We start from the raw sequence: 14,909 nt of genomic DNA on the forward strand, positions 1-14,909 counted from the left end.
GTAAATGTAAATGTAATGTGGTTGTATTTAATTAATAATTTATAAACGAGTCTTGACAGACAGGCAATGCAATCTTCGATGCTGATATGGTCGTATGATTTATACAATGTCTGATAGCTCTGGGAATATCCCGTATTATCGTTGAAAACGTTGTATTGTATAAACAATATGTCGCATAGTTACAGCAGCCCATCATGAAGATCAGGTAGTGTTTGCCTGTGCCAACATGCCCCTCACACTGAACCCAACCACAAGCTATTAGAGCACGTCATTTCCGCTATTCCTCCGCCAACTTCCCGATGAAGAATAAGTGGCTTTTTGCAGGAACGGGGCGATGATCTGTGATATAAACAAATGGCGTATTCGTATACGTTTTGGTTTAGACAAACCGTTTTAAAAAAGTACGTCTCGCGAGAGAACTGATCTGTTCGCTTGATTTTCAGATCTACCCGGACCCGAGGAAGGACGAGTGTGTGAGTAATATCAGAGAGTTTGTGAAAGGCTGTGGATTATATCAAATAGAGGTGAGTGTTGCATGATGTTTGCGCTGCTGCTTTAGTCATTTCATTTCCATGCTCATGTTTATTTCTGTCATTGATTAAGTGACTTGTTTGTGTGGTTTGAAGCAAATCAGATCGCCAGACTGAGTCTCAGCTGGAGTTGGGAACAGACTAATCCTGGGTGTTTTGTTTTTAGAGTTATTACTACATCAGTTACAATGGCATTTAGTGTTGCGTTATCTTGACCTATCTGTCACCATGATGACAGTTCCTTAAATGATTTATGCAACATTGCATTAATGTTCTTTCTGCAGATCTGTAGCAATGTCTCGTTTGTAGATGTCCAGGTACTAGTCAAGCTGTTGTAGACAGATTTGATTAAAATAAACAAATTGAAATAAAAATCATCCTCATCAATACATTATTTAAAAGAGCCTTGTGGCCTGCAGTTTGCAAATAATCATGTTTTATTGTTAAGGACGTGGATGGGAATTAATTGAATTGTGACACACTAATATGACAAATCCCAAGAGCAAGTATTTCAAGAAAATAGTGTACACATGCCTTAGTTTATTCACAATGTGCTGATTTACCTGTACATATTAAATATTTCCAATAGTATTTTCAGAATAAAGCAGAATTTGGACCTTAAACTAAAAACAATGTGCTTGTCGATTTGAGTTCACAATACACATTGTGTCAGAGCAGCTTTACAGAAGATCACGATGTTATTGTTTATAATATCTTAATATATTCATACCTTAAAGTTGCATTTAAAAGATTAAGAGCGGGGTGATTATATAGTTTACATTTTGTAACAATACAAACAAGCAGTTGAGATTTACAGTAAATATTGCTTTATGTGAGTATGCTGTATGTTTGTGGATAAAGTTGGACGTACTATTTATCCAACTTTAAATATATTGCTGTCCGATAATATAGTTTTAATGTTGCGACAAAATAATCAAGCTGGAGCTATATTTGCTATATGGTAGCTTTACTTGATTGTACTGTATTTGTGCAGATAAAGTTGGATGTATTGTATATCCAATTTATATATAGAGCTGTGCAATAATATAGTTTACATTTTGCAATGGAAACTTGATCTCAGTGAGACTGTTGTAAAAGGGTTAGTTCACCCAAAAATGAAAATTATTCCATAATTTACTCACCCTCATGCCGTCCTAGGTGTATATGACTTTATTCTCTCAGATGAACACAATCTGAGTTGTATTAAAAATATCCTGGCTCTTCCAAGCTTTATAATGGGAGTGAATGGTACCTTAGATTTCTTAGAGATCTTACAAAAATGTTTCGCCTGGAGCCGTATGGATTACTTGTATGATGGATGGATGTGCTTTTTTGGGCTTCAAAATATATGGTACCGTTCTCTCCCATTATATAGCTTAAAAGCATCAGGAGTTTTTTTTATATAACTGATTGTGTTTGGCTGAAAGAAGAAAGTCATATACACCTAGGATGGCATTAGGGTGAGTACATTGTTATAATTTCATTTTCATTTTTGGGTGACTTACATTCGTAAGTACATTCTTGAGTTTAACGTTTAATAATGAATGCTTTCCCTTCAGTAATTTACAGGGTGTGTAGCCAATTGTTATGGGCGTTGCATCTGACAAACGTTAATGCCAGGTAAAATTTATCCAGAGTCGTCCAGACTTGTTTAAGTGCTTTGCTAAAAATGGCAGTGTATTGCAACAAAAATATCAGTGTTGATATGCTATAACAGTTCATATGTTTGTAAACATGGTGTTCTGGCAGCTCATTCTTTACGCAAATCCACTAGGTGTTGGTGTGAGATTGGATCATATCCCTCACCCACACTGTTTTTTTTATTGGAGTTCGAGGCAGTGCTGTTTTTAAACCAATTTTTATGGCTTGAATGTTGTTTTCAGATTCAGATCTGCCCATTTTTCCTGCAGGTCTCTATGTCTGTACAGGCGACTGCATGTCTTTTCTTGAAAAAGCGTGCCATACAGAGCACAGTATGCAGCCATAAATTATTCACATTATAGTGCAATGAATTGTCACATGACCTTTGATTTACTGCAATCCATGAAGTCTTGCACTGGCTATGTAATGCATTTCTTTCAGATCTAATATAGTTGCATGTGTTAGTGCAAATGTGACTCTTTTCTCAACGACTGCTGGTCTGTCAGTAAAAGCTGATTTTTGAATGTCACATTTTTTGTCACTCTTGAGTGTTTTTAGGAAATCTGACAGTAATGTTTCTTCACAAACACTTCTGTGTTCACACCAAGAAGGATAACTATAAAGATAACTATATTACTTTCCACACCTGCGGACAATAAAGTTGTGTTTTTTAAGTGTGCATTGCAGTTATGTCATTTCCTCTTCAAGAACTCTAAGGCCCCGTTTACACCTGGGAAAGGTGCAGTCAGTGTGTAGTATTTATGAGGATCTATTAACAGAAATGCAATATAATATACAGTGAGGAAAAAAGTATTTGAACACCCTGCTATTTTGCAAGTTCTCCCACTTAGAAATCATGGAGGGGTCTGAAATTGTCATCGTATGTGCATGTCCACTGTGAGAGACATAATCTAACAAAAAAAAAATCAATAAATCACAATGTATGATTTTTTAACTATTTATTTGTAAGATATAGCTGCAAATAAGTATTTGAACACCTGAGAAAAGCAATGTTAATATTTGGTACAGTAGCCTTTGTTTGCAATTGACCTATCGGTAAGCCCCGCCCCCCTTAGTTACTGTTGCTAACTCGGACAAACAAACGGAGTTGCTATATCTTACAATGTACAGCTGTCAGTGTGAAAACCTTATCCCAAGATGTTTTTGGACACAGAATGTAGCGTATACCCCGTCCGAATGATGGCCAAACTTTACAGATGGTTTATGAAGCTTATTAAATCGTTTTTCACTCAAAAAAAATCATCGTAAGAGCTGAACAAACAAACAAAGCATAAGAAGTGTGCATTAACGTCTCATTCACAACTCTCTCCATGGCATTATACCATTAACATAGCCTACACACAAAAACACTCACAGTAAACAAACATATACACAGAACGTACGTATGCCTTTTCGAGGGTGCAGTTAATAACTGGTGAACGTTGTATCTGCAAAACAACTCCGATAAACTGCGTGCGAGCTCTCCCTTTCACTACCCATAGACTATAATGCCCATCAAAATTGGAGTCCTCCTTATAAGACAGATAATGCAGACCTTTAAACATATCTAAACTCACAGAAATAAAATGGGAATAAAATAAATATGTTGAGAGATTAATTTGGAAGAGATGGTTTACAGATCTCAATGTAAACGGGACAAGCCTCTTGTTACGATCGCAGATGATAACATACAGGATCAACACTGTTCATGTACCGCAGGGTAAGATTACATAAATTCACATTTAATCAGTTTAATATGGAGATGCACTGAAATGTAACGTTAGACCTTGTTTCTGACCTACACCGTTGCATGAGAACAGTTAGTTATAGTTAGTCGGTTTGTACGTTAGCAGGGAATTACTAACTTTAATAGTAACTTAATGAGAGTATGACAACCAGAAAATCCTCTCAGGATCCCTGGAATCAGTGTTGCAGTACCTCAGGCACGACGTTTACCATTTTGTAGCATAAACACCATCAAACCGATGACAGCTTCGGATTTTCCAATGTTTCTCTATGGCGCTGAAACCTAAAGATGTCCGAGTTCCGGTCCCAGCGCTACTGATACTCAACTGCCATTGGCTCATCTGCGTTCGATGGGAGGGGCTTACCGATAGGTCAATTACAGAGGTCAAACGTTTCCTGTAGTTTTTCACCAGGTTTGCACACACTGCAGGAGGGATTTTGGCCCACTCCTCCACACAGATCTTCTCTAGATCAGTCAGGTTTCTGGCCTGTCGCTGAGAAACACGGAGTTTGAGCTCCCTCCAAAGATTCTCTATTGGGTTTAGGTCTGGAGACTGGCTAGGCCACGCCAGAACCTTGATATGCTTCTTACAGAGCCACTCCTTGGTTATCCTGGCTGTGTGCTTCGGGTCATTGTCATGTTGGAAGACCCAGCCTCGACCCATCTTCAATGCTCTAACTGAGGGAAGGAGGTTGTTCCCCAAAATCTCGCAATACATGGCCCCGGTCATCCTCTCCTTAATACAGTGCAGTCGCCCTGTCCCATGTGCAGAAAAACACCCCCAAAGCATGATGCTACCACCCCCAGGCTTCACAGTAGGGATGGTGTTCTTGGGATGGTACTCATCATTCTTCTTCCTCCAAACACGTTTAGTGGAATTATGACCAAAAAGTTCTATTTTGGTCTCATCTGACCACATGACTTTCTCCCATGACTCCTCTGGATCATCCAAATGGTCATTGGCAAACTTAAGACGGGCCTGGACATGTGCTGGTTTAAGCAGGGGAACCTTCCGTGCCATGCATGATTTCAAACCATGACGTCTTAGTGTATTACCAACAGTAACCTTGTAAACGGTGGTCCCAGCTCTTTTCAGGTCATTGACCAGCTCCTCCCGTGTAGTTCTGGGCTGCTTTCTCACCTTTCTTAGGATCATTGAGACCCCACGAGGTGAGATCTTGCATGGAGCCCCAGTCCGAGGGAGATTGACAGTCATGTTTAGCTTCTTCCATTTTCTAATGATTGCTCCAACAGTGGACCTTTTTTCACCAAGCTGCTTGGCAATTTCCCCATAGCCCTTTCCAGCCTTGTGGAGGTGTACAATTTTGTCTCTAGTGTCTTTGGACAGCTCTTTGGTCTTGGCCATGTTAGTAGTTGGATTCTTACTGATTGTATGGGGTGGACAGGTGTCTTTATGCAGCTAACGACCTCAAACAGGTGCATCCAATTTAGGATAATAAATGGAGTGGAGGTGGACATTTTAAAGGCAGACTAACAGGTCTTTGAGGGTCAGAATTCTAGCTGATAGACAGGTGTTCAAATCCTTATTTGCAGCTGTATCATACAAATAAATAGTTAAAAAAAATCATACATTGTGATTTCTGGATTTTTTTTTATTTTTTAAGATTATGTCTCTCACAGAGGACATGCACCTACGATGACAATTTCAGACCCCTCCATGATTTCTAAGTGGGAGGACTTGCAAAATAGCAGGGTGTTCAAATACTTATTTTCCTCACTGTTTATAACTATGTTTTCAGTGGTGTATAAAGACCTTGCATAATGAAGCATTATATTTTTATTACCTTATGCTGCGTTCACACCAAACACGAATAGAGCGTCAAAATCGTGTCTACCGCGTCTAGTTGAACGCTTGAACATTTTGAATCCATTCGTACGTCCACAGCTAATTGGACACACATATAAATCGAGCGTCTGAAGCGAAATAGACGCGCGTTCAAGGCGCTCCAGGAGAAAATATGTCATAAAACACCACTCTGCCTCTATTAATTTTCATTAAAAATATATATTAAACATTAATAGCCACACAAATGTGGTCCAGGCAACTCCTACATTATCTTCACTGCATGAATATTTAAATATCCTTAAAAATTAAAGTTATGAAACTTCTCTTTGCCCTCAGTCAAAACGATGTGGCAGACAACAAATTATAGATTCATGACACCAAAGATCGCCCGTTAGAGCCACACAAGACGAACCACTACACAGGACATCAGAGCCAGCGGCAAACGTCAGAAGGACTAGCAATGGAAAGGCTGCTCTTGCCGGGGTTAATGAGTGCTGAGCGCCTGGTGATCGCCTGGATCTCACAACACCAAAAAAAACAAGATTTTTTTTTAAATAGGCGCTCTTTTTATAAATAAACCACAGATTTGTGCTTTAAACAACTACATTCCCACCTGAAAAAGTCTTAAAACTACATTTTGTGACACAATAGTAGTATTTTTACATTATGCAGGGTTTCTCACACATCACTTTACCACCTGACAGCAGAATTGCGAATTGACGCGATCGGGCGTCAGGCGTGAATTCGTTTCAAACGCGTGAATGCACAAAAAGCACGATTCGCGTGTAACGTGCATCAGTGGCGTAGGCAGAAAGTTGATGATGGGTGGGCCTCCAATAGTGTGGGTGGGCCGGAATAATTCGCATTACCCCCTTAATTTGGAAGAAAAATCAAAGAATCCGACAAAAAAACTTAGCTAAAAGTATTCCGTAGCCTATATGTTGGACCTTTTATTGTCTTTTAATATAGTCAACTTCTACATGTTGATGCCTTCTCAAGCCCCCGTAGCTGTGTTTGTAATGTTTGAGCACGATGTGCGGATGGACCGTTTGCAAGGTTGCTTTAAAATTCCGCTATTGCTACTAGTGTCTCAGAAACTAAATACTGTAAGCACTAGCTCCGTGCGATCAAACAAAGTGTGGGCGGCTGTAACGTGTAATGCTGTAACCTGATAACTATCACGAAGAGAAATCACAATGTCCTGTATCGACAACCTGCCAATAATAAACGTGCTCACAAATATTACATGCAAATATATGATTGCCATGCCACGGCGGGCCAGACTAAAAACCTACCCATAGCTTACCTTGTATGGCTGATGTCTGCTCTAAACAAGTCGGAGTTGGCTGGGTTTTGAATTGAAGATGTTGATAATATCACTTATCAGTTAGTTCACTTTCAAACGACAAAAGGGTTATGGTGTCCTGTCATCTTTGTCAAGACGTGTTTCTTTCTTAAACTGTCATAACTGACAGTTTAGCCATTCTTTTTATGACAAAAAAGGCGCTGCTAGTTGGATTCTAATTCGCTTATTGCCGCGAACATAACATTACTACTGGCGTGACGTAACTGAAGAGACTAATTAGCATATTTATATTATTATTAGAATAGAGTTCTAATGCATGACAAAATAAATCACATTTAAAATAATTACTGAAGAATTGTTAAACGTTAGAAAATAGTATTATTAAAAAAAAATTATTTCCCTGGATCTGACAGGACGGGCAAGCTGTCAATGTGGGTGGGCCCAGGCCCACCCAGGCCCACCCGTAGCTACGCTAGTGACGTGCATATCGCGCAAGACGCTCAATTCACATTCATGTCATTCTCGCGAACTCCATTGCGCCGCAGGACCTCCAGACGCGCGTCAACATGCCTTTCCATTGACTTAACATTGAAATCACTCGCTCCTGACGCTCGTTTCGCGTTTGGTGTGAACGCAGCATTAAAATGAGCCATTTCTATCTACATACAAAATCATCATTTTGCGCTGTCATGTTTCTACAGTAGCCCTAAACGGACAAACGTCTTTACAGAGCGTTAGTCACTCTCCCCTCTCCGACAACAACATTTTTGTCCTGTGTCGGCCACCGTAGCTTCTCTACGTGCTTCGAAAGGGAGGGGTGAGCGGTGGCCACTTGCAATTCGCATCCTCACCACTAGATTCAGCGAGGGAGACGAGTGAGAGACACATTACCATTTACACCTGTTGTTTTTCTGTCCACTTTCAACCACTTTTTCAGATCTTTTGATCTACTAGGCTAGATGAAATTAGCTTGCGCAATTTACATATAAACTCGATCAGAGATGACGGAAAAACACACAGAGAGCAGCAGCTTTCTCTGACAGCCGCAAGACCACGTGGAACGCTGTAAGTGTGTTAGAATTTAGGAATGATGAGAGAACATTGTGCGTTTTTCGTCTTCAAACCAAACTTTGTTTAAAAGTTGATATAACAAAGTTTAAATCCCGTCTGGCTAGCGTGCTTTCCCATAATGTTGAGAGGCTGCTCACTGCAGAGCTGTGGGTGGAGCTACAATGACCAACCTTATCCTAACCCTTACCATAACTCTATCCCTCCACCAATTAGATCCACAGAGGTGGAGCTGGACATCCTTTGGCTCTGCAGTGAGCACCAGTTGATAATACGCACAACCGGCGCAACGTCATAGAATGTCTCTGAACAGAGTCACGCCCACTTTTATGGGAAAATAAACTAGACTCCCATAGACTTCAGTACAAAATAGTGGCACAAAACAACGTCCGTACACAGCCGGCAGGCTTGAATAACTTAAGAAATCACTAAGATTAAACATGTCAAGTAATTATATGTCCACCCTGCCTGCCATAGAGTGTGAAATATACATCCACACACTTAATTTGGGAATGTTGTTGTGTGGGACAGTTATGGCTCTGTGTGTGTAAAACTGTGTGTTTCATGAGTTCCATTGTCTTCGGTTCCTCTAGCCAGCTGTGAGAGGTTCAGACAAGCCCTCTATTGTAGTGAATGGAGTTGTATGTTTCAATGGGCAGAACTGCCAGCTCATTAATGGTGTTGTGGGGTTTGGCACAGGCCGGAATGAAGAGAGGCACTCCACTAAAACTACTTTTTGAAATGGTCTGGTTGGGTGACTGGTTTAAAGAGAGAGAGCAGGAGGGAATTTAATTCCACTACAGTGATGGCAGATGATGTAATGTAGACTTAGATGTGTGTGATGATTGTTGTTGGTGCTTGAGTGTTGGGGATTGGACTTTAGGCTTGTATCAAGTACTGAATATTAATGAAATGCCTTTGTGTCTCTTTTTTTGAGAGCTTCACCCAATTCATTTGAGCAAATAAACACATTCTCTGATTGGAACTGAACTGATGAAAGAAACTTTATCCTGATAAATTCCTCCTTGTGTTAGATAACCTTAGAAATATTATTACAATTTGAAACGACTGTTTTCTATTTTAATATATTGTAAAATGTAATGCATTACTGTTATGGCAAAGCTGAATTTTCAGCATCGTTACAGTGTCACGTGATCCTTCAGAAATCATTCTAATATGCTGATTTACTGCACATTAAACATTTTATTATTATTATTATTATTAGGGGCCAAGCACCGAAGGTGCGGAGGCACCTATTGTAATCGTTAGATTTCTTATTATTATTATTATTATTATTATTCCGCCATGGAAGTCTATGGCAGCCCATAGAACCGTTTGCGGGAAAATTATGAAATTTAGTACACTGATAGAGGTCATTACCAATAGTACCCACACCAATTTTGGAGTCTCTAAATCAATCTCTCTAGCGCCACCACCTGTCCAAAGTTTGACTCATGTTTTTGCTAATAACTTTTGAACCATAAGGGCTAGAAACAAAATCTTTTTTTTCTTTCGATTCATTGGTTCAAGCCGATTCGATCGCACCCTACGATGTCATTTCCGCAGAGGTGGACAAAGTACACAACTCCATTACTCGAGTGAAAGTAAAAGTACTACTGGTCAAATATTACTCCGTTACAAGTGAAAGTTGTTAAAAACAATTTTTACTTAAGTAAAAGTACAGAAGTACTCGCTTTTAAAAGTACTTAAGTATCAAAAGTAAATTTCCTTTTTTATGTCAATGCATTATTTTATTATTGTTGCATTGTTGTATAAATGCACGGTGGTTTAAGCCCTTCAGTGATGCTCCATCCAACATGCTAGCATACGACCACCTTGAACTAATTTAAATACTTAAAAGTTACACAGCTCTTTACAAAGCTGCTGTCACTTTAAGGGAAAATACACAAATCCTACACACTGATACACATCCGATATTCCCCCAAATGTTTACGTTCACTTAAGACATAATCAACTTTGTTTACATGAATACTTTCCAAAATGAAAATATACATTTTGTGTGTATTGGTCTGTTTAAGTGCGAAAAAACACAAAAGAAAGCTCTATTCAGTACTCGTGCTCTGGCATCTCAGAGGCACAAAAAAACAGACTGAACTGAGCTCTTTCATCATGCTTTTTCAGATTCATCCATATGTCTGCGCTTCTCTTTCTCCCAGACATTTACATTTTGCAAAAAAAAAAAAAAAAACACTTTTAAAGAAGAAAAAAAATCATCCACTGACTTTTAAAGCTGCTACAGAAACAACTTTTGACTTCGAGGACCTTGATAGAAATGTAGTGGAGTAAAAAGTACGATATTTGTCTTTCAAATGTAGTGAAGTTAAAGTAAAAGTTTCCCTAAAAAATAATACTTCAGTAAAGTACAGATACTCAAAAAGTCTACTTAAGTACAGTACTTAAGTAAATGTACTTTGTTACTGTCCACCACTGCATTTCCGTCATTACAATGTTCCCGCCATTTTGAATTAACCGAAACCCAACTTTTTCGAACTCCTCCTAGGCCGTTGGTCCGATTTACACGAAAATTTAACCAGATCATCTACAGACAGTGTTGACAAAAAAACATGGAATTCAAGTTGATTCGTTAAATAGTTTTTGATTAACACGTAAACAAATTTTACGTAAAGCTTGAAAAAACACACTTAAGGCAATATCTCCGCAACGCTTTATTATATTCAAACCAAACTTGGTACAAGTCATCAAAAGCATGACCTGAGGCAACATGCTGCGTTTTGGCGCAGCGCCACCTACTGGTCCAGAGATACGAAAAATGGCTATTTTTGCTTATAACTTCTGAACTGTTTGTCCAAAAATCATAAAAGTGGTCTCGTTAGATTCAAGACGGCATGCCGAGTCGTCTGATATCCAATTTTACCATATCGGCCATTTTGACTGTCGGCCATTTTGAATTATTGGCTAAAATGCTGTATTTTATGAACGCATGAACGGATTGTTACGAAACTCGGTATGGGTCATCAGCACGAGAACCGGAAGTAGCCTGGCAAGTTTCGAAACAGCGCCACCTAGTGGATAATTTTTTTTTTCAAACGCTTATAACTTTGGGTGGGGTTGACTTATTTTCATGGGACTAACTTTTTTTGTCTCCTGAATCCTTGCCGAGTCCAACGATACCAGATTTGCCAGGTTTCGGCATATGATTTGTGCAGCGCGGTAATTTAGCGCATAAAAAACATTAGCTGATATCTTCGAAACCGCTAGTCCGATCGAGACGAAACCAGCGCCAGAAAATCGGAAAAATAGGTTGATAGCAACATGGCTAAGCCCAAATGTCAAAATATTGATAGTAAGGGGTAGTAAAATCCAATCAAAGTCAAGTGTCAGTCATTTTTTACATGTTTTTTCATATAAATGTCTATAACTCCAAAACGAAATGAGATATTTTCACCAAAATTGACACACACATGTATGGGCTCACTCCGATGACACATAAAAAAAATTGTAGGATTGTGCCTCTTGGTGGCGCTATAATAGAACAAAACATGACATTGGCACTATACAACTCAATGTTTTAATGTGGTGTTTTAACGGTTTTGCTTCAAATGTCTTTACTCATTTTTTCAGTTGGTCTGCTGCTATCTTCCTTGTTTGCTTCTGTTGCGCTTGGCCCCGTTAATGGCTGCTTGCAGCTATATTTATTATTATTATTATTATTATATTAAGTTGTGGAAACCATGTTACATCTTTTCAGGATTCTTTGATGAATATAAAGATATATGTAACATTTTAAATGTCTTTATTGTCATTATTTTTTATTGTAATTATGGAAAAATTTGCAAACACCATTTTAAAAAATGACAATTTTTCAAAAATGACATTTTTAATGGCTTGCTTCCTAGTTGTGCAGTGAGGTAAAGCATTCATAGGTTGATTTTACCAAAATGTATGTTATCCTAAATTTGAATAATCATAGTGAAATGCAAACCAGCTGATCCCATAAAAAAACATTCGCTGTGTGCACCAATCAAGGACCACTTTCCATCTCCATCTTATTGCCTTGTATCTTTTGAAGAGTTAAAGTCAAGCTGGTATCAGATCAGGCCAGTTTTGGGGCAGTTCGTTTTGCTTGGGATGAGCTTATGTGTCCAGATGGCCCAGAGAGCAGCAGGTAGTCTGAGAGCCAGAAAACCACACTCACACAAACAAACAAACAAACATTGAGCTTAGCAAAATATTCCCTCCGAGGAGCAGACACATTTTATAGAGAATCTTTGATCATCATAAATGTTTGTACGTTTCTGTAATGTACTTGTTTTTTGATTTGGGAATGGAAATGAAATTCTGCAGAATATGCACATACATTTATGAATGATTGTTACTGTTCTGCTGTTTTGCATTTGTCTTCCGGATTTGCATATGACTTCTGGATTTGCATATTAAATGACATGGGTTACAATCCATCCTCTACTTAAACTGTCCATCCAAGTTTAATATTTAGACATGAAACTTTTCATCATGTTTAGTGCTTGGGTCCGCATCACTGCATTTATTTGATCAAAAATACAGTACGAACAGAAATATTATTACAATTTAAAATAACTGGTTTCTATTTGAATAATTTTAAAATGTAATTTATTCCTATATGATGATTTGATGCTCAAGAAACATTTATCATTATTATCAGTGTTGAAAACAGTTGTGCTGCTTAATAATGGAAATCTGGATTCTTTGATTAATAGAAAGTTCAAAAATTAATCAAAATATTAATCAAAATCTTTTGTCATTATAAAATGCTTTACTGTTACTTTTAATCAATTTCTCATGTAGAATAAAAGTATTTATATCTTTACAAAAATCTTACTGACCCCAAACTTTTGAACGGTAATTATTTGTCATGAATTAAGTCAATCTTGTATTGCAGACTGAAAAACAATATTTGTCATGTTGGGACTTGTTATCTGCACTCAAGGAACTCAAGGAACGTATCATGATCGTGCTAATCTAAAATAATTTATTTTCCTTTTGAAAAAGATGACCTGGGAGTAGCAGATTCTGTACTTTCATTTGCTTCATATTTAAGTTTATGTATTTTTGTTTTTAGCATATGTAATTTTGGCATTTTTTTTTTCTCTGCAGGTGTTTGAGGCCAATGACTTGCTTCTGGGCCAGAACTTCTCCAAGGTCTTAAATTGTTTGGTTGCACTCAACAAAGCAACTTCAGGTGAGATGAGTTTAAAACGCCTGCGTTATCAGACCCGTCTGATAGTAAGTTTACAAAATAAGTTAATTTAATAATAAAGTAAGTCGATGCCATGGGGAAAAAACTGTGATATAGATATTTTTAATATTATCTCATAATTTGGCAGCAGGTATATTAGGCTGTCACTTTAAGCCCTGACGCACGGATCCATTATACTGTTACACATGTATTTTCTCTCTCAACGGTTTACGTTCTCTTAAAACATAACTAACTGCAAGTACTCGCCAAGAATGGCATTTTGACATTATTTTGTGGCGGGAGAAGCAAACGACAGACACAGTGGGTGTGGCGTCAGGCCTCGAAGAGGCATTTATTAACATAAAGAAACATAAAATGTTCAAAAGGGGGAAATAAAGTGTCCAACAAAACAGGGGATCTGGTGTCCTCGTCGTGCCTGGGTAACGTGAAGGAAGGGTAGTGTATGGATAGGATGGGTCCAGGTAAGGGGCGGGGTCCGACGGCCACACGTGCTTCTCTCGTCCTCTTCAACCTTGGTAGCAGAGGGGAATTAGCGGCCCGGCATCCTTGCCCGTCAGCGGCGTTGCGCGTGCATCTCCATTCCCACACTTCTATGGTGGCGCGAGAGTCCCTCTATTTCAGCGCCCCTCTTCTCTCTCTCTCACCCACACCAGTGGAACCTGGCGAAGGGCGACGATTTCAGGAATGGGGTGGCGCTGATTATGAGGGAGAGGACAGTTTAAGAGCAATAAGCAGCGAAATATAACTATAACATTTAGGACTGGCACTTTGGGTGTGAGCACAAAATCTTTGGGAATGGGTAAAATGATGCACAATCCCACGCTGAAATTCAAGCACTTTAACACCAACAATATCCATCCTGAGCAAATGAAACGAGTGAGGGGAGGCGGGTGTGTCAACTCGCTGTCGGAGAGATGAGAGGGTGAGAAAGCACAGCTGGTTCTGTGTATCTATTTAGCAGAAAATGAGTTCTGGAAGCGTTTCTGATATTTCAGTATCGATATGTTTCGAAAATGTATATTTTTGGCATCACTATACTGCACTGTTTATTTAAGTTTATTATTTCAGATGCCCTTTTTAAAAAACTACAATTGAAAAGTTCTTGTAAGAGTGACTGCGTTACACGCCACTGCTGAAATTCACTCGCATTTGACGGATTGGTGGGTGTAAACAATAGATGTCTTTTTGTGTGTGTTGATCATTATTCTCTGGTTGTAGAGTCCGGTGGTGGGAGTAATTCTGTGTGTTCTCGTCACTCGTCTTCTCTGCGGATCAAGTCCTTTGACTCGCTCAACTGTTCGTCCAATCAAAGGAGATCGTCCAAACACAAGTACAACCAGTACCGCAGTCTGGTGAGAATCACAACCACTCCACACCCTCATGAAGAATTAAATACCTTTTCTAAGCTCCTGGAAAACAGACTGAATTTATTTTAAGAATGATTGTGAAAGGTACTGTTCCATTCTCTATGTGCTACATGTTTTTGAGTGAAAAAAACTACTTTGTACGCTAGTAAATTGAAACCTCAAACGAATACGCGGAATGAGGATGTGTTGAAAATTCTTTCTGTGTTTTCTCCTCCCTTTCTCTCC

At 38.8% G+C, this 14,909-nt stretch overlaps 1 protein-coding gene across 2 annotated transcripts in view; it reads left to right on the plus strand.

Annotated features, from left to right (window-relative positions):
- arhgef7b (Rho guanine nucleotide exchange factor (GEF) 7b) overlaps positions 1–14,909 on the plus strand; it is a 38,836-nt gene that overhangs the window by 1,690 nt on the left and 22,237 nt on the right. For both annotated transcript variants that reach the window (XM_079811709.1, XM_079811708.1), the window contains exons 2-4: positions 444–524; positions 13,215–13,299; positions 14,536–14,669. In XM_079811709.1, coding sequence (XP_079667835.1) covers positions 444–524; positions 13,215–13,299; positions 14,536–14,669 — 300 coding nt within the window. The remainder of the gene's footprint in view (positions 1–443; positions 525–13,214; positions 13,300–14,535; positions 14,670–14,909) is intronic.

The sequence above is a fragment of the Gobio gobio genome, assembly GCF_949357685.1.
Source record: "Gobio gobio genome assembly, chromosome: 3".
NCBI lineage: Eukaryota > Metazoa > Chordata > Actinopteri > Cypriniformes > Gobionidae > Gobio > Gobio gobio.